This window comes from Desmodus rotundus, chromosome 5 (genome assembly GCF_022682495.2).
Source record: "Desmodus rotundus isolate HL8 chromosome 5, HLdesRot8A.1, whole genome shotgun sequence".
Classification (NCBI taxonomy): Eukaryota; Metazoa; Chordata; class Mammalia; order Chiroptera; family Phyllostomidae; genus Desmodus; species Desmodus rotundus.
This window is the reverse complement of record NC_071391.1, coordinates 102,034,203-102,053,705: the sequence shown is the minus strand read 5'-3', so window position 1 is coordinate 102,053,705 and position 19,503 is coordinate 102,034,203. Positions and strand designations below refer to the sequence as shown.

General features: G+C 37.0%; 1 protein-coding gene across 4 annotated transcripts in view; it reads left to right on the top strand.

The window, feature by feature from the left end:
- The window catches only part of AFF3 (ALF transcription elongation factor 3), a 571,288-nt gene that overhangs the window by 382,639 nt on the left and 169,146 nt on the right, over positions 1 to 19,503 (top strand). For all 4 annotated transcript variants that reach the window (XM_053924521.1, XM_071221520.1, XM_071221519.1 and 1 more), the window contains 2 exons: positions 3,647 to 3,727; positions 17,032 to 17,068. In XM_053924521.1, coding sequence (XP_053780496.1) covers positions 3,647 to 3,727; positions 17,032 to 17,068 — 118 coding nt within the window. The remainder of the gene's footprint in view (positions 1 to 3,646; positions 3,728 to 17,031; positions 17,069 to 19,503) is intronic.

The following is a 19,503-nucleotide window of genomic DNA, read 5'->3' as shown; positions in this document are numbered from 1 at the left end:
ATCAAAGAAATCTTAGAAGAGTTTGTAAGGTCAGGAGGTAGCCACCTAGACTTTGGAGTGCTTGGCTTTAAACATTTTATTTCTCTTCCTGTCTTACCTGTGGTCCAGGATGCAATCAAAGGACACCCAAGTGGAGGACAGAGGCGCAAGGCAGCAATGAAGGAGTGGTTGAGGCAGGGAAGTCTGGAGCATGGGCAGTGGTGGGGTCGGTGCATACACTAGCCTTTCAGTAAAATAGCATTCTTTCCTTGTGAAGTGAGGCAAACCAAGGGAAATTTTAGTAGTTATGAAATGTTCTTCTTTGCTTACATTAAAGTACTAATTAAAGACCTCTTAATCAAATTTTATCTCACTGACTACTATTATTATGTCAGAGATTCATTCCCATGAGAAAACTTACGGACATTTTGTCCAATGTAAAGTACATATCCTACTCAAGAATCATAATTATCTCTTTAAATAACTTTATGTTTTAGAAATATATAGTTTGTATTAGTAATTGCTAGCTTAATTACAGATTACATTGGCATAATAATTCATTCTTCCATAAAAAACACTTTTTCGTCTAAAGCTCAGAGAGAAATTCTATTTCTCATTTTAGAAATAAGAATTCTGAAACTCAACTTGATATTAATCAGTGTTTTATTGAATGATTAACCATAAGAGGACTGTGTTATTTTCTACGTATTGTCTCATTTAATGCTTATGATTAAACCATGAACTAGTTAGCACCTTTATTTCTTTGGTTCTAAGATACCACAAATTGAGATCTGATTGATTCCAAAGCCTATTCTTTGAAATCACTACAAGTTACTGAAGATGTGACTTAACCTAAGCTCACTGAGCTAGTAAGTGATGACAGAAGAGGAAATAGAAATAGTCTATTTGCCCTTAATTTTTCCATGCAACCCTAATGGAGAATTTTAATGTAATTAATAATCAGTCTTAAAAAGTCATTGCAACACTCATTAAAGGCAAATATTTAATTAGTTCATGTAACTAATTCTATGTTTTTGAAAATTCTAACATTTAACTGTTTCAAGCAACCTTATTGTCTTTATTATTCCTTCATATATAAAGCAGCACTAATTACATAGAAAATTACATCAAAATACTATGATAGGATTAAAGTAATGAAAGTAATGTCAGTGAGCAATTTTGCATTGAAATATGGGCATTTGGTTCAATTCAACAAGTTAGTTTTGAGCACTTAGTCTGTAAGGGGCTTCATTGACCTAGATGAGTAGACAGTATCCCTCTGAAGAAATTTGCAGTTCATCTTTAAAGGATATGTTGAATAAATCTGAATGTTCTTGAAGGAAATTATTAGGGTTCCTATTTGGGGATTATGTTTAGTAAAACTGAATACTCTTGAAAGAGATTATTGGGATTCCTTAGTATGATTTTTATTCTGCATTGGGGAAAGGGTATCAGGAGAAAGCAAAATAGTTAAGTGCAGATAGAGGTGTATACTTATAAAACTAAACAAAGAAAAAGAATCTGAGTTACAATGAAACAGAGAAAGTGCTTTGGAGGAGCATGAGAAGAGAACTGTCATACTGTATTGGAATAGAAGGGGAATCAACGAAGGCCCCATGGCATAAATGATGTTTGAGACGAGCCCTAAGGGATGAATAGAACTCCAAAAGGCATATGGGGCACACAAAGGGGGCAGTGTAAGTAAAAGCAGAGACTGTAGTTTTCCTTATCCATAGTGCATGTGTAGATTATAAAAAGACACCAGGCTGACAACTGGGACCTTGTTGTAGAATGTCTTGAATACTATTTGTTCTGGGGGAAAATGCAGTAGAGTAAAAAACAAATACTGGATTGGGAGGAAGGTGTGTGTGAACACCTCGGTGGTGGCATTTGTGAACTGCGTCAACTTGAGCAAATCACTTAATCTTTTTGAGCTATAACTTCTTCTCCAATATGGACATAATAATAATTACTTTAAAGGTTGGGTTTAAATGAGAAAACTTGCGTGGGAGTATTCTGAAACTGTCAAGCACAACAGGAGGCATCATTGCCATCGTCATCATTGTTGGTACATATGTGATGGTCTATAAAGATATTGAAGAAGTGGCACTTTCATTTCAATCTGCACTCTAGGAAAAATGAGTTGACAGACATGTGAAGGATGACTTAATAATAACAGAAGAAAGAGAACCAATCAGGAAGCTCCTAAAGTAATTCAGGTTACAAATAATTTAAGGTGTGATTAGGATGGTAGTTCATGTAACCGGAAAGAAAGGTGAACACATTTCAGAGATACTGTTTCATTTTCCATTCATTCAAAAATGGGCTGGGTACCCGCTCTGTTCCTGGACATAATCCTCACAAAAGAGACAACGGGGTAGAGACACAGGATAGGATGTGCAGACACTTGGGGAGTGAGGTAAGAGGAATATAAAGGGTCACTGGGTCTTCCTTTGCTTTCTGTTGGAGAAACTTTGGTACCAGCAGCATGGAGAAGGGACCCCTCAGGTGCATATGAGCTTAACCCACCTCTGGTGAAGGTGTCATGGTGGGCGGGAGATGATGCAGGGTCAGTAAATCCTTCTGAGAAGGGCTTGAATACGCTCATTCCCTGTGTGGGTCTACATCTGAGGTGCTGGAGGAGGAGAATTACCCAAGGAAAGAAGACCCAAGACCATCTCAAGAAACTCACTCCAAAAACCTGACAGAATCCCTTTCAACATCACCCACCACCAACCAAGGGAAGTGAAGAAATGTCTTCACCTAAAGAGAGAATTTCTCACTTCTCTCAAAGTGGACCAACTGCTTATATGCTTGCATATGTTTGGAAATGTGTATAAATCAAGAAATAGGGTTCAGAACCTATTTGTAAACTCTAAGCCAGGTTCCTGGCGTTCAGAAAATGATTCAATTTAATTCCACAGTCATTTAGTGAATGCAGATATCTTCCAGGAGATGGAACTGACGGAGAATACTGGAAGTGACTAAAAGGACCCCTCCTCTCTCTCACAGCTTAGTGAAAGTGTATGTCAGAAAGCATATGACAGAATATCGCATGTTGAGCTAAAGTTGTCTTCTTAATACTGTTATAAACATCACAACATTCTCTTTGTTTCATATGTGTGATTTGTGTTTTCACTTCTCCATGAATGACATTTTTATAAAGACCAAAGTAATGTATTGGGGCTTATTGGACACTCAGACTAATATGAGTTTCTAATAAAATAAACAAGTCCTGTAATAATGATTCCTGAAGTTGAAAGTGCTTTATGCAGTCCTTCAGAAACACCCTGTGCATTTTGTGGGGTCAAGTCCCAGAGAAGCAGCCCCATTTGTACGGCTTTTTCCATAGGACTTTTACCACTGGGTTGTCCCTTTACTCGGGAGCTTATTTGAAATGAAAATAGGACAATCTTGTAGATCTTTTTACGGTATGAAGGGGGCATAGGGATAGCCGCACAACCAAAAATTAGTAAAATTGGGGGGAAATATGAAAGTGAGTTTCACATTCTTTTTTTTAAAATTCCCTTTTATTCCTTATTCATCTCTTTTTCATTTTTTTTTACCCCTTCCATGCCTTATCAAGGCAGGCTTTATAGCTGATTTACATGCTACTAACTTTAAATACTTTCTGTAAAACAATGCTGTTTGATTTTCTTCCCTTTAGGAGATGACCTGGCTTCCACCACTTTCTGCTATTCAGGCACCTGGCAAAGTGGAAGCAAGCAAATTTTCATTTCCAAATAAGGTAAGATCTTGTGTCACTCAGGAGCAATATGCTCTATTCAGGCAGAGATTTTTCATGGACAGTGAGTTCTCCTTTGATTGTCCTTTCCTTTGTAAATATTCTTGCCAGAGGCATGTGGATCTCATTTTCAACGTTTTGCAAACATATATTTATTCATCAAAGGAGAAAATCTAGATTACAATTTTAGTTACCTACCTTACATATTTAACGCAAAATGTGATGCGTATTATACTGTCATTTTATCTTAAAACACTTGTGAAGTTGAAATGCATCTTATACTAATAATTTTGTATATTCAGTGTGATTGTATGCTTATTTTTGTTTCCTGATAAGCTGATATTGAATTAATGATGAGTCTTAAAATCAGTGTCTTAGAATTGAGGACATGTAATGTTTAATTCCTCTTAGATATCTTTTATAAAGCATAAAATATTATCTAGGACTTTAAAAGAAAGGATTTCCATGTTTTCCAAAGACAAGTGTACAAAAAAATTAGCCACAAAATATATTTGCCTGTTAAATATATTAAAAATATCAAAATATACTTTACATAAGTCCAATATGTTTTATTTGAATACAACTAACATAAAACTTCATACTCATTATAAAGATGAAATTATGCAAATAGAAGGAACAAAACATGAAAGTTCCCAACATCTTCATCCAGATTTTATTTCCCTACCAAGAAATTATAGTCAAGAGTTTTATATGTAGCATTTCAAGCATTCTCTGTGCTTTATATATACATATATGTGCATATGCTGTTTTTTAAAAATTATTTTATTGTTGTTCAATTACAGTTATCTGCATTTTCTCCCTACCACTTCCCCCCAACCCCAGCCAAACCCACCTCCCTCCCTTGCTTCCACCCTCCCCTTTGGTTTTGTCCATGAGTTCTTTACAGGAGTCCTGAAAACACTTTTCCCCACTGTCCCCTCCCCCCTCCTGGTTATTATTAAGATTGTTCTTAATTTCAATGTCTCTGGGTATATTTTGTGTGCTTTTTTCTTTTGTTGATTATGTTTGAGTTAAAGGTGACATCATATGGTATCTGTCCCTCACTGCCTGGCTTATTTCACTTAGCATAATGCTTTCCAGTTCTATCCATGCTGTCGAAAAGGGCAGGAGTCCTTCTTCCTTTCTGCTGCGTAATATTCCATTGTGTAAATGTACCATTGGTTTTTGATCCACTCATTTACTGATGGGCACTTTGTTGCTTTCAGCACTTGGCTATTGTAAATTGTGCTGCTATGAACATTGGGGTGCATAGGTTCTTTTGAATTGATGTTTCAGGATTCTTAGGGTATAATCCCAGCAGTGGAATTGCTGGGTCAAAAGGCAGTTCCATTTTTAGTTTTCTGAGGAAATTCTGTACTGTTTTCCACAGTGGCCTCACCAGTCTGCATTCCCACCCACAGTGCACTAGGGTTCCCTTTTCTCCACATTCTCTCCAACATTTGTTTGTTGATTTGTTTATGATGGCCATTCTGACTGGTATGAAGTGGTACCTCATTGTGGTTTTAATTTGCATCTCTCTGATGGCTAATGATGCTGAGCATCTTTTCATATGTCTCAGGGCCCTCTGTATGTCTTCCTTGGAGAACTGTCTGTTCAAGTCCTTTGCCCATTTTTTAATTGGGTTTTTTGTCTTCCTGGAGTGGAGTCCTGTGAGCTCTTTATAGATTTTGGAGATCAGGCCCTTGTCTGAGGTATCATTGGCAAATATGTTTACCCATATAGTTGGTTCTCTTTTCATTTTAATGCTGTTTTCTTTAGCCATGGAGAAGCTTTTTATTTTGATGAGGTCCCATTTGTTTATTCTTTCCTTTATGTCCCTTGCTTTAGGGCACATGTCAATGAAGATGTTGCTGCGTGGAATGTCTGAGATTTTCCTGCTGATGTTTTCCTCTAGGACTTTTATGGTGCCATGACCTATATTTAAGTCTGTTATCAATCTTGAGTTTATTTTTGTGTATGGTGTCAGTTGGTGATCGAGTTTCATTTTTTTGCACGTAGCTGTCCAGCTCTCCCAACACCATTTGTTGAAGAGGCTATTTTTACTCCATTTTATGCTCCTGCCTCCTTTGTCAAATATTAATTGACCATAGAGACTTGGGTTTATTTCTGGGCTCTCTGTTCTGTTCCATTTGTGTATCTATCTGTTCTTATGCTAGTACCAGGCTGTTTTGATTACAGTGGCCTTATAATATAGTTGATATCAGGTATTGTGATCGCTCCTGCTTTGTTCTTCTTTCTCAAAGTTGCTGCAGCTATTCAGGGTCATTTTTGGCTCCATATAAATTTCTGAAATGTTTTTCTGTGTCCGTGAAATATGTCATTTGTATTTTAATAGGGATTGCATTGAATCTATAAATTGCTTTGGGTAGTATGGACATTTTGATGGTGTTAATTCTTCCAATCCATGAATATGGTACATGCTTCCATTTGTTTGTGTCTTCCTTAATTTCTTTCTTCAGTGTTGTATAGTTTTCCGAGTACAGGTCTTTACCTACTTGGTTAGGTTTATTCCTAGGTACTTTATTTCTGTTGTTACTATATCAAATGGGATTTTTTTTCCTGATTTCTGTTTCTGATATTTCATTGTTGGTGTACAAAAATGCCTTTGATTTCTGAATATTGATTTTGTATCTGCTGTTTTGCTAAATTCACTTATTAGGTCCAGTAGTTTTTTGGTGAAGTCTATATAGGATTTTCTATGTACACTATCATGTCGTCTGTAAACAGTGACAGTTTTGCTTCCTCCTTTCCAATTTGGATGCCTTTTATTTCTTTTTCTTGTCTGATTGCTATGGCTAGGACTTCCAGTACTATGTTGAATAGGAGTGAAGAGAGAGGGCATCCTTGTCTTGTTCCTGATCTTAGTGGGAAAGCTCTAAGTTTTTGTCCATTGAGTATGATGTTGGCTGTAGGTCTCTCTTATATGGCCTTTATGATGTTGAGGAATGCTCCCTCTATTCCCATTTGCTAAGTGTTTTTTTATCATAAATGGGCGCTGTACCTTATCAAATGCTTTTTCCACATCTATTGATATGATCATGTGATTTTTGTCTTTGCTTTTGTTTATGTGATGTATTATGTTTATTGACTTGCAAATATTGTACCATCCTTGCATCCCTGGGATGAATCCCACTTGGTCATGGTGTATGATCTTTTTAACATATTGCTGGATGCTCTTTGCCAATATTTTGTTGAGGATTTTAGTGTCTATGTTCATCAGAGATATTGGCCTGAAGTTTTCTTTCTTCGTTGTGTCTTTATCTGGTTTTGGGATTAGGATGATGCTGGCTTCATAAAAAGAGTTTGGGAGTCTTCCATCTTCTTGAATTTTTTGGAACAATCTGTGAAGGATAGGGGTTAACTCTTCCTCAAATGCTTTGTAAAATTCTCCTGTAAAATTGTCTGGTCCAGGGCTTTTGTGTGTCAGAAGCTTTTTGACTACTGCTTCAATTTCATCAGGTATTCTTGGTCTGTTCAGGCTTTCTGCTTCTTCTTCATTGAGTTTTGGAAGATTACATTTTTCTAGAAATTTGTCCATTTCACATAGGTTTTCAAATTTCTTGGCATATATTTCTTCGTAGTAATTTCTTACAATCCTTTGTATTTCTGTGGTAGCAGTTGTAATTTGTCCTCTTTTTTTCCTGATTATGTTTGCATTTGCTGTTTTTAAAACTCGCAAATGGTATAGTACTAAAATCATTTTTTCTAAGAGTTGATTTTTTCCAGATACCCACAATATATAAATATCATTGCTAAATATTATCACAACTTTCTCTAGTGAGTAATTGAAATAATTATTTACTACAATTATCACAATGATAAATTCCATTCTAAGAGTTGGTTTTTATTTTTCATAACCAAGTGTATTTGGATATATTAATTTGTGAATATATATTTTCATTCTTTTTAAGAGCAGCAAAATATTTCATAGTATGAATTTGCTTTAATTTATTGAATCAAGCTCCTTTTGATGGACATTCAGGTTGTTTATGGTTGCCTGTTATCACAAACACTGTTTCAACACAGTTTTTTGTAGATGCCACTTTGAATTGTCTCCAGTGCTGATGCCTAGAACAGGAACTGCAGTGCTGGGGGCATCAGAAGCCACAGTTACCCTTGCCTATATTTCAAGAGTATGTTTTTATACATCTTTGCCACTGTTTAATATTATTTGGCTTTTTATCCTTGTTTCTGGGTGAAACTTTTCTGTCTCATTGTTTTTATTTGCATTTCTCTAATTTCTTAGTTTGAGCATGGACTATTTTTTCTTTGCAACTCGCCCATTGATATTTGTTGCCCATTCATATCCCATTTTTTGAAATTATTTGTAGGAACTTCTTATAGCGTATTCATGTGTTTATTATATGTGATGCAGGTGTTTTCTTATAACTTGATTATGTACCTTTTATACTAGCAATTTTTAATTTTTGTCAGATTAAAAAATATCTTCCCTGCACCAATATTCTAACAGTGTTCTCTATTTTATTGTAAGTCTTTCATAGTTTTTGGTTTTAGGTTTTAAGAAAACATTGTGGATGGTGTAACATAGGATTCTAGTTTTATTTTTATCAATGGCTAGTAAATTATTGCAACTCTATTAACAAACTAGCCCATATTCCCCCACCACTGTTTTGAAATACCACATTTATCAACAATTGAATTTCCCCTAAATTTGAGAAATTTAAATTTGTTTCAGGACTACCTATTCTGTTTTTTCAGTATATTTATCTACTTCTTTACCAATAACTCATTGTTTAAGTCAAAGGTTGACAAAGTTTCTGTACAGGCTCAGATTATAAGTAGTTTAGGCCTTGCAGAGAATACATACATGAATGACTGTAGCTATGTTCAAATAAAATTTTATTTACATAAACAAGGGATAATGTAATATAGTTTTAAAACTCCTATAATTCAACAACAAAAGGATAACTCATTAAAAGAATGGACAAAGGATTTAAACAGACATTTCTTCAAAGAAGATCTTCAGATGAGTAGTAAGAAAAGATACTATCCCTATTATTAATCATTAAGGAAATGTAAATCAGAATGACCATGAGATAGTGAGTCATAGCTACTTAAATAGTTAAAATCAAAGACAAACAATAACAAGTATTAGCAAGGGTACAGAAGTATTGGAAACCTGCTGTCAATATCTGGTGGGATCATAAACTGGTGCAGCCTCTTTTAAACACATGCGGGCGGTTGTTCACATGCTGCATTACTTTATGATCCAGCACTTCCGCTCCCAGGAAAATACCAGAGAGCGAAAACACACCTCCACAAAAACATACGCATGTTCACAGCATCATTAGTCATAGTGGCCAATAAGTGAAGACAAACAAATGTCTATTATCTGATGAATGGGTAAACAAAATGATACATCCTTACAATGGAATATTTTTCATGCATAAAAAAGAATCAAGTGGTGGTACCTGATACAGCAAGGATGAAACTTAAAAATGTTATGCGAAGTAAAAATGTGAGAAATCAGTCACATACATGTTATATTGTATTATTTCATATATTTGAAATGTCTGGAATAGGCAAATAGAGAGAAACAGAGAATAGATTAGTGGTTGCTTGCAGCTCAGGGGTAGGGAGGTGGGGTTGAGTGATGGCTAAAGGGTAAATGATTTCCTTTTGAAGTGATAAAAATATTCTAAAATTAATTATGGTAATAAACTCCAAATATGCTAAAAAGCATTAAATTGTTTGAAACAAATCAGAGGGTGAGCTGTATTTGGTCTATGGGCTGAGGTTGGCCAACTCCTAGTTTAAATTATTGATGATTTTTGGCGTATTTATACATATATGTGGTTAGGCAAATAGCCTTCTGTATTATACAAAAGTCCTGCCTATTGTACATTTTTCTCTTCCAGATCAATTTAAGAATCATCTTGGTGACCTGTTGCTCCTTATAAAAATCCTCTTGGAATTTTTGTTTGGTTTCTAACTTAATTTAAGAAAGTATATTCATCTGATAATATCATCTTCCTATCCAGGAATTTGGAATATCTCCCCACTTCTACTTATATCTTCTTTCATGTTCTTCAGCAAACATTTTTTTCTTGTAGGTCTTTCACATTGGTTCCTTGGTTTATTCTCAGATACTTAAAGATACTTGTGTACTTTTCTATTTAAATGAGCCTTTTAAAAGTTTTTATGTTTTCTAAATAGTCCTTGATTGTACAAAGGAAATTTACTGGATTTTATACATCTACTTACTGAACTCCTTTTGGTTCAGGTAAATTTTTTTGGTGAACTTCTAGTTTTGTAATAGGGGAAAACAGAATGAGTAGCAAGGAGGACAGTGAATGCTGATGGTGACTGGGAATGCATGAATTTTCAATAGAAAGCTTAAGAAAGACCTTCCTGAGGAGGTGACATTTCAGCAACTCCCTGAAGGGGGTGAGGGGGCACGGGAGGATGAGTTGCATGGAGATGGAAGAGAAAGTGAAAGTTGCCTGAGGCAAGAGCATGACCGCCTGCTGGAGGCACAGCAGGGCCAGGGCAGAGCACCTGGGCTTGGAACAGCGAATGACCCAGGGGAGGGCTGCAGGGACACTGATGGACTTTACTCTGCTACTTTTTGCACATAACAAGTTTGTCTTGTTTTATTCTTACTGTGTCAGCTAGAACATCTTTGCGTTATTCATGACATTAAGAAGGATGATTCCAAGGTGTTGTTACTGAGTATAATTGCTTACTCTGTGTCCAGATGAGGTAGCTTATTTCTATTTCTGGCTTTCTGAACATTTTAAAGATTTCAATTTTCTTTCCATTTTTAAAAATTAAGGTATAGTTTATAAACAGCAAAATTCACCCTTTTTAGTATCCTGTAAATTTTAACAAACATATGTTCCTGAGACCTCCATAGTCAAAATATGGAAGTCGTCTATCACTACCCAGATTTCCCCTTGGCACTTGCCAGTCAACCCCTCCCATACCCCGATTCCTGGCAATCATAGATGTGCTTTCCAGAATATACACAAATGGAGCAAGTTGGAGTTTAGCTGAATGGTTTATTCAGCTTGTATTGAGATATTCGTAGTTTTTCTTTAACCTGGTAATGCAGAAAATTACATTGATTGTCTGATTTTTAATCACCTATACAGTCCTATGATTCACTTCCTTAATTATGGTATAATGCTCATTTAGTATGTTTTTGGGCTTAATATTCCCCCTCTTTCCCTCCCTCTCTTTCCTCCCCCCCTCCCCGACCACTGCTCTCCTAAGCTGCTAGGGCCTTGCTTTTGCTGTCACTTGTTTCCTGAGCCCATTTCTTCTGTGGCTCATTTCTTCTACCCCTCTGACTTTATAAATGAGCTTTTTCTTTAAAAAAAAGAAAAAAGAAAAAATAGATCTCTGTCTTTTCATTTTCTTCTATGCCTATTGGCTTATTCAAAATATCTACCTCTTCTTGGGTTAATTAATCTTTCTTTTTTCTTTTTTCCCTCTTTAGGGTTTTCAAACATACACATAATATTCTTTTTTTAGTAATTGCCTTTAAATTTTAATATATTAACCTATTTAAATTTATTTTATCAATAGCTACAATTAATTAGTGCCTGTACCCTACCCTCAAATATGGAATGTGTAAACTCAGTTTTAGTTAGGCCTCTCCACCACCGTCTCTCAGTTTGAGATTATCTACACTAATTCAAATTATCATTATTATGGCTGTTTTCTAGCATTATGCATTGACGGTTATTTGTTAGTTCTTTAGTTTATCATCATTTCTTATGTCTGAAATCTTCCTCTTTTTAAAATGTATATATTGTTTTGCTAGGGTTTATTTTCTAGCAGACTTTTAGTCCATTCTTGATCTGAAGTTTCTAACAGACCTTTTCTGCACTTGCCTTTCATCACTTCTCCCCTCCCTGTTTGCTCGCTCCTTCAGCGATCTCATGTGGGCCCAGTTCTTTAAATACTCTGTATCCCGAACTGACGACTTCTAAATTTGTATCTCTAGCCTCTTTTCCACCCCCTAAATTTCACGCTTGTATTTCTACTTATGGATTCAACATCTCTACTTAGATATCTAACAAATATCAAGCTCGACTATCAAAAGCTGAGCGTTAATCTCCCCACAAACCTTGCATCTGTGTGTTTCTTGGTAAGTGGCTCCTCCATTTTTATGGTTGGCTCAGGCCACAAGCCTTAGAGCTATCTCTATTAGTTCTCTGGGGCACCTTTAACAAAGTACACATACTAGGTAGTGTAAAATAAAAGAAATTTATTCTCTTACAATTCTAGAGGCTAGACATCTGAAATCAAGGTGTCGGCAGGGCTCTGCCCCCTCTGAAGGCTCTAAGGGAGAATCCTTCCCTGCCTCTTCCAGCCTCTGGAGACTACTGGCATTCCACCACAGTCCTTGGCCTCTAGCTGCATCACTCCAATTTCTGCCTCTGTATTCACATGGCTGTCTTCCTCCGTGTGTCTCTATGCCCAGATCTCCCTCCTCTTATAAGAATAGCAATCATTGGATTTAGGGCCCACCCTAATCCAGTATGACCTGCAAGGCCCCTATAATAACCATGTAAGGTCAAATTCACAGATTCTGAGTGGACATGAGACTTTGGGGGACACTATCCAACCCAGTACACCATCCTTGACTCTTCTCTTTCTCCCATACCACACATTCGAACCATCATGAAATCATGTCTACCCTACTTACCAAATATATCCGGAGTCTAAATGCTTCCCACACCATCACAGCTACCACCTTGGTCTAAATCACCATCACCTCTTGCAGTAATTATTGTGATAGCCTCCTAACTGGTCTCCCTGTTTGCACACTTGCCTACCTTCCACTCTCCCAAGCCATTGTCCCCTCAGGCTTAGAGTATTACAGTTCTCCAGCCATTCACCCTAGCCCCTAGTGCACCATCTGTTCTCACACAATAGCTTTTCATAGTATTAAAACTCTTGTCACTTTAGTATTCAAAATTTTCCAGTGGCATCCCACACTTAAAATACAGTGCAATAATTCCTACAACTTTTGTACATAATCTAGCCAAAATCATGGCTTGATGTAAAATACAATCAGGTAAGCATTTCTGTTATATAAACATATGCATGGTATAAATACACTTCCTGATAATTGAACACATATCTCAAGGCATATTTTACTATGACTTTTCCAAAAGGATTGTGCCAATTTACTCTGATGAATGTAAATAGTTACATTTAAGCAATAATTTTACTCTAGAGATGAAACTGACACCTCAAATTATTAGTACAAAAATTCATTTTTAAAGGCAGAAAACAAGTTTCAAGTATCTTATTTTCCACCCCCAAAGTTACATTAGAACTTTCATATATGGCACAGAATTTCAAATGTAAATGAAAAAAAGAAGTGTCTTTTCTTTAGGACTACTATAGGATTTGTATGGAGGTTTTTAAACTCTTGATCTTTTTGCCTTGCCCAAGAAAGAAATGAGTGATTTTACAAAGTGTAAGGACATTGCATGATTTTAATAATGCTTTTCTTTCAAAAAGTTTACAATAAGTAATTTATCTTATACAAATGAAATAAGACTGCATTAGTGTTTTATTTTTGCTGTAACAGATTACTATAAGTTTAGTAACTTAAGACAACACAAATGGTTAACTTACAACTCTGGAAGTCAGAAGTCTGAAATCAGTAGTATGGGGCTAAAATCAAGGTGTTGGCAGGGCTCTGCTCCTTCTGAAGGCGTCAAGGGAAAATTCCTGTTCTTGCCTTTCTCAGCTTCTACAGGCTGCCCTGTCACTGACTTCTGACTTCCTTATCACAGCTCCTCTGACTCTCCTGCTTCCTTCATTCCTGTAGAAGGACCTTTGTGATTATATTGGGCCAACCTGGATAATCCAAAATAATCTCCCATCTCAAAGTCATCAATTTAATCACAGCTGTAAAGCCCCTTTGTCATGAGCAGGAACGTATTCACAGGGTCTGAGAGTGAGGATACATTACAGACATCTTTGGGGGGCTTGTGTCCTGCCTACTACAAAGACTGTCATTAATTTTGATACACACTGTTCCTCTTCCAACCTCTATCTCAGCTAATTAATATTCTGTTAGTTGGAGGCTTGCATTTCCTTAATTAAGTAAATTATTAACATTTGAGATTATCACTATATTGCTAGCGTGCAGAAGCTGGAATTGTTTATAGAATTTGAGGGGCAAAATCTCCTAAATGAGTAATAAATAATTAAATTAAGCCCTTATTAAGATTAAAGGGGCAATTTGACCTCACAAGGAAAGTCGATTTAACTCTGCTTTCTGAGTTGCCATTACCACTAAGTTAATTAGCTAAATACTTCCGAGAATTTCCCCAATTTGTCTGGGTATTGAAGGACATAATATATAGTAAAGTCAATTGTTACTGAATTTGGATATTTCCTCTATTCTCTGAACACGTAATTTGGAGTCACTGTTTCCTAGACAAACACTACCAGACACGTCTGCCTCATTCCTCAAATCTCAAAAGTAATTGAATTTGGTAAAGAAAAGAATGTATGACTTCTTTAAATTGGCTGCCATTATCAGGAATTTCAACCAAGAAGAAAAGAAAACAGTTTTCTCTGCCCATTTCCCTTCATTTCTGTGGCAGTATCATAAGTTTTGAAATGTAAATAAAGAACTCAAAATTGTAGAATTTTCCCCACCCTCAGAAGGCATATGGACAAACCTAATGGCATTTCACAAACATTTCACATAGCAATAGATTCTGAATCAGGTAGGATCAGATCTAGTCTGAAACTGTACTTGCTGATTGATTTTTAAAGCATTATACAGAAGAATTCTGGCATCATTTCAGAAATGAGAATCCTCTTGCTGTTCTCTTTGTGCCCTAGAAAGAGAATGAAAGCCAGCAGGTTTGAAGGGAAGCGCTTCAAAGTTAGAAAGTTTACCTCCCTCTTTGGGTTGTTAGCATGCTTCAAAAACTACCACAAAATGTTTAGAGTAAAAACTCCATGTTTAAGCATTGCTTCATACTAAACACTGATTTTAATTGTAAATTCTAGAATAAGATTCAAAAGAAAGCGATAGGTGGGGGTGAAGGAAGACCAAACCAAATCAGGTGATTCTTTTTCCTCCAGTAATTAGCTTGATGGAGGTGGGGGTCTGAAAATAAGAGAAGAGCCTATATTTCCATTTCTTGCCTTTTATAGTTCTAATGATGGATTGGTAGGCAAACAAGGAGAGGTATGAGTGGTCCAGTTCTCAAATGATTCCAAAAAGCTATTTTGAAGTACCGTATTTTTCAGACTATAAGACTCAATTTCCCCCCCCAAATTTGGGAGGGAAATGAGTGCATGTTATAGTCCAAATGTAGCTTACCTGGCTCGCTACAGGATTTCTGCTTTAAAGGATATTATTAAATATTTTACCATATTTTTTGCTTCAAAGTTTTTTTTCCTATTTTCCTCCTCTAAAACCTAGGTGTGCCTTATGGTCCGAAAAATACGATAATACTCTCACAATGTAAGTTTTGTCCTCTGTCAGCAATGTGGGTTAAGAACTACTGTATTCTATTGATCTAAGGTGCACATTTTTTCACATTTTAAGTTCCCTAAAATCAGGATTTGTTTTACAGTTGGTGGCGTCTTACAATTACTTGCCAGCAACTTTCTTTCCTAGTAGTACCTGAGCTAACGCAGCCTCATACAATTTTGAAGGCATGTTACACTTGATCAGATACAGTATTTATTATGGTGCTTCACTGAAGTGCTTTCTCAGTACCAGTGTGCTTGGTGATTTCTGTCTTCAGCAAAAAGGTTTGCACAAACCTTACTTCCCAGCTAAATATTCCACATATAAGGAAGTTTTAGGACTCCCATGTACCAAACAACAGTTTGGGTTTGGGGAATTCAGGATTTAAAGGTGGAGAAGAAGGCATTTCCATCCGTAAGTATTCTCCTAATTAATTGAGTGCTTCTCCCTCTGTGTGCGTGACTGCCAGCTGACACACGCTCCATGAATCACACTGGCAAACCAAAAGCAGCAGCTTAACCTTAGAAATGACCTGATACGGGATTACAGACAACTTTTTTATACTTTCCTGTTTCACTGAATTTTCTTTAATGAATAGATACCAATATTACTATTTTTTGTTTAAATTCTGAGTGCTGCTTAATAAAATAGAACAGTCCTTGGGTCAGGAGCATAATAGTAGCATTCTTTTAATGGTATTTATTATCAAATTGTATACTTTATATATGTGCAGCTTATGTTATATCATTTATACCTCACTAAAGCTGCTTTGTTGTTGCTGTTTTTTAAGAGTCGTAGTTGGAAAGAGAAAACTTGCTCAACCTCGTTAGTCATTAGGGAAATACAAATCAAAACCACAGCGAGAAACCACTTCACATCCACCAGGATGACCAGAGTAAAATTTTTTTTTTTTAATTAAAAGAGAGAAGATACATTTTGGTGAGGATGTAGAGAAATTGGAACCCTCATACATTGCTAGTAGGAATGCAAAATGATTCAGCCACTATGGAAAACAGTTTGGGAGTTCCTCAAAAAGTTTAACACAGAATTACATATGAACCTGCATTTCTACTCTTAGATGTATCCCAAACGGGTTGAAAACAAGGACTCAAACAAGTACATGTGCGTGCGTTTATGGCAGCTCTATTCACAATAGCCAAAGGGGAAAAACAGCCCAATGTGCATTAACAGATGAATAAACAAACTGTTACGTGTACATACAATGGATATTATTCAGCCAGGAAAGGAATGCAGTACTGATGCATGCTCTGACATGGATGAATCTCTAAAACATTCCAAGTGAAAGAAGCCAGACACAAAAGGTTACATATTATATGATTCCACTGCCATGGAATATTCAGAATAGATGAATTCATAGAAACAGGATGCTGATTGGTGGTGCCAGGGACTGAAGGGAGGGGGAACTGGGGAGACACTGCTTAATGCCAAGGAGTTTTACTCTGGAATGAAGAAATATCTTGCAACTAAAAAGAGTTGGTTGTACAACATGGTGAAATGTACTGAATGCCACTGAACTGTCCATTTTAAAGTGGCTAATTTTGTATTATGTGAATTTCACCTCAATAAACAAAACAAAAAGTCCATAATACAGAAGAGAAGTGATTGTGAACTACATTACCAGAACTTAACAATCAGATTCATGTATATGATTTTCATTACAGTAGCTGGTAGAGATTATGACTGGTGATTAGTTTCTGAATGACCAGGAATATATCTCATATTCAACTTACATTTTGAAAGTCAAAATAAGAAAATTAATTGATATTTCTTTTTTTTTTTTTAGGACTCTCAGCTCATTTCCTCCGGACACAATAATCCAAGTAAGAAAGGCTTCTCTCTGTAGTGTTATACGTGGGCGGTGGAGGTAGCAGGGGCGAGTAGGCAAGATGCATGTAATAAACATTAGGTACAAAAGAATTTTACTAGAAAACAAAATCAGGCTGGGGGAAAGAGGGCCATTTGTTCAAGTACTTACCAATGTTTAAGGTTCATGGTGACATTGAGGGCTCCTCTGTGTTTTTCAAGGGAAGGAGGGATGAAACACAAAAGAGCGGGTCTCAGAGCAGTCATGGGCTGAAGGAACATCATTCATTATTGTAGTTGGTTTCTGGTATGTGTGGAGGGGAACAGCTTTTTAAAGGCACTAATGAGTTATATAAATTGGAAGATTTATATAAAATGAAAGAAAAAGATTGGTCAAAGAGAACCAATCAGAAGACCTCAAGATTAATGACCTTAGAACTTATGAAGAAACCATGCCCTCTCCCAGAGACAGACAAAGTGTCTAGGAAGGAATTTCCTTATTGAATCCAGTGTCTAATAAAACACACGAGCTTCATTGTCAAAGAGAGGATGTTATCATTCCATGAGGTAGTGTTTTCATTCTCTTCTTTGGCACTACTAATTGCTACTAATGTGTTCCTGAGCATTAAAAATGCAGAAGCTGTCTCATTCATGTCATGAACACCATCCACAAAGACTGGGCTCTGTGAGTCTGTGACCAGCCAGTCAGCTGAGAGTACCCCTTGCCAATTACAAAGCCGTGTTTGAACATGAAAATCACTCTGAGCTGGTAGATGTACCAGCTTTTGGAACTGAGGCTCACCCACTGAGCATCTGTGAGGGCAGAAGGGTTGGGGAGCAAAGACATTCAGACAGATGTGTTAGAGAGTCCCAGACTTTGCATGCTCATCTGGAGAAAGGTCAGGGTAGGGGTATGATGGCATAATGAAGCATAGGCAATATCACTTAATCATCTCACCCTCTGTTGGAATTTGCTGTGAGCACTGGTACCAGTGAAGAGGAGAAATGCCAAGGGACATGAAACCTAAAGAAAATAGTAAATTCAGCAGTAAGAAAAGGAATCAGAAGAAATGCATGGTTAAGTCCATGAGGTGTGCAGGCATCAGCACCATGTGCCAAAGACTAAAGCGTACTGAAGAATTGTTCTACTTGCCTCATCATTTCTTTCTGTTTGAATTTAAACAGCTCAGGATAGAGGGAGGATATAATAGGTGAATAAATGTACCTTCTCTCAACTTGGGGTTTTTGACATAGAGAAGAACAAAGGAGCCCTCACTGATGTGGCTCAGTTGGTTGGAGCACGATCCCATAAGCTGGAAGGTCTCAGGTTCAACCCCTGGTCAGGGCACATGCCTAGGCTTCTGGTTTGGTCTCCTGTCAGGGCGTGCACGACAGGTAACCAATTGGTGTTTCTCTCTCATGTCAATGTTTCTCTCCCATCAGTGTTTCCCTCCCTCTCTCTCTCCTTCCCTTCCCTTATTTCTAAAATCAACAAGCATTCCCTGGCTGGTGTGGCTCAGTGGATTGAGCGCCAGCCTGCAAACTGAAAGGTCGCCGATTGATTCCCAGTCAGGGCACATGCTTGGGCTACTTACTGGCCAGGTCGTCAGTTGCAAGAGGCAACTGACTGATATTCCTCTTCCTCTCTTTCTCCCTCCCTTCTTCTCTCTCTAAAAATAAATAAATAAACCTTAAATTAAAAAGCATATCCGCAGATGAGGATTTAAAAAGAAAAAAACAAGGAAATAAATATTGTCTCTTCCACATGCCTCACCTTGACTTACCTTGACTTACCTTACTTCACTTAATCCCAACATAGCTGTATGAGGGAGGCATTATCATCCCCATTTTGCACATAATGAAAATGAGATTCTGATGCTAATAACCATCCTAGTTTTTAGTGACTGAAAATGACAGCTAGGATTTGAATGCAGGGATGTCAGCCCCAAATACAACAGACTTTCCATCCCATTACCTTGACCCCAAAAAGGTTGCTGCGTTAGTAGTGCAGTGTGAGATTGACTTCTTGTGCAATAACTATACGCTGTGATTTTTGTATGCACCTGGCATATTTTTTGCAGCACGCCGTAACACTGACACGCTAAAACTGCATCTGGGTTATGTAAAAGCAGACCCATGCCTGTGGAACGTGGTGTGGCACCTGTTTAGTGTGGTATGAAACCCTCTGGCACTTCATCGCTTAAGGAAGTCTGTGATTGGCTTTTTCTTTTCTGGGGATGGGGAGGTTATTTTCTTTGTATTTTTTAAAAGAAATCCTCCTCCAAAGCCAAGCACATCTATTTAAGGTAGTATCACTAAAAACCTGAGCATTCACACAGGTTATAGCACACTTGAAGCTTTAGAAGAGCTGGTCTCACCAGCATTTCCCCTGCTGTTTCCCATGCTATTTGGTTTGGAATCCTTAAAGTTTTTGGAATTGTGACTCTAGTAA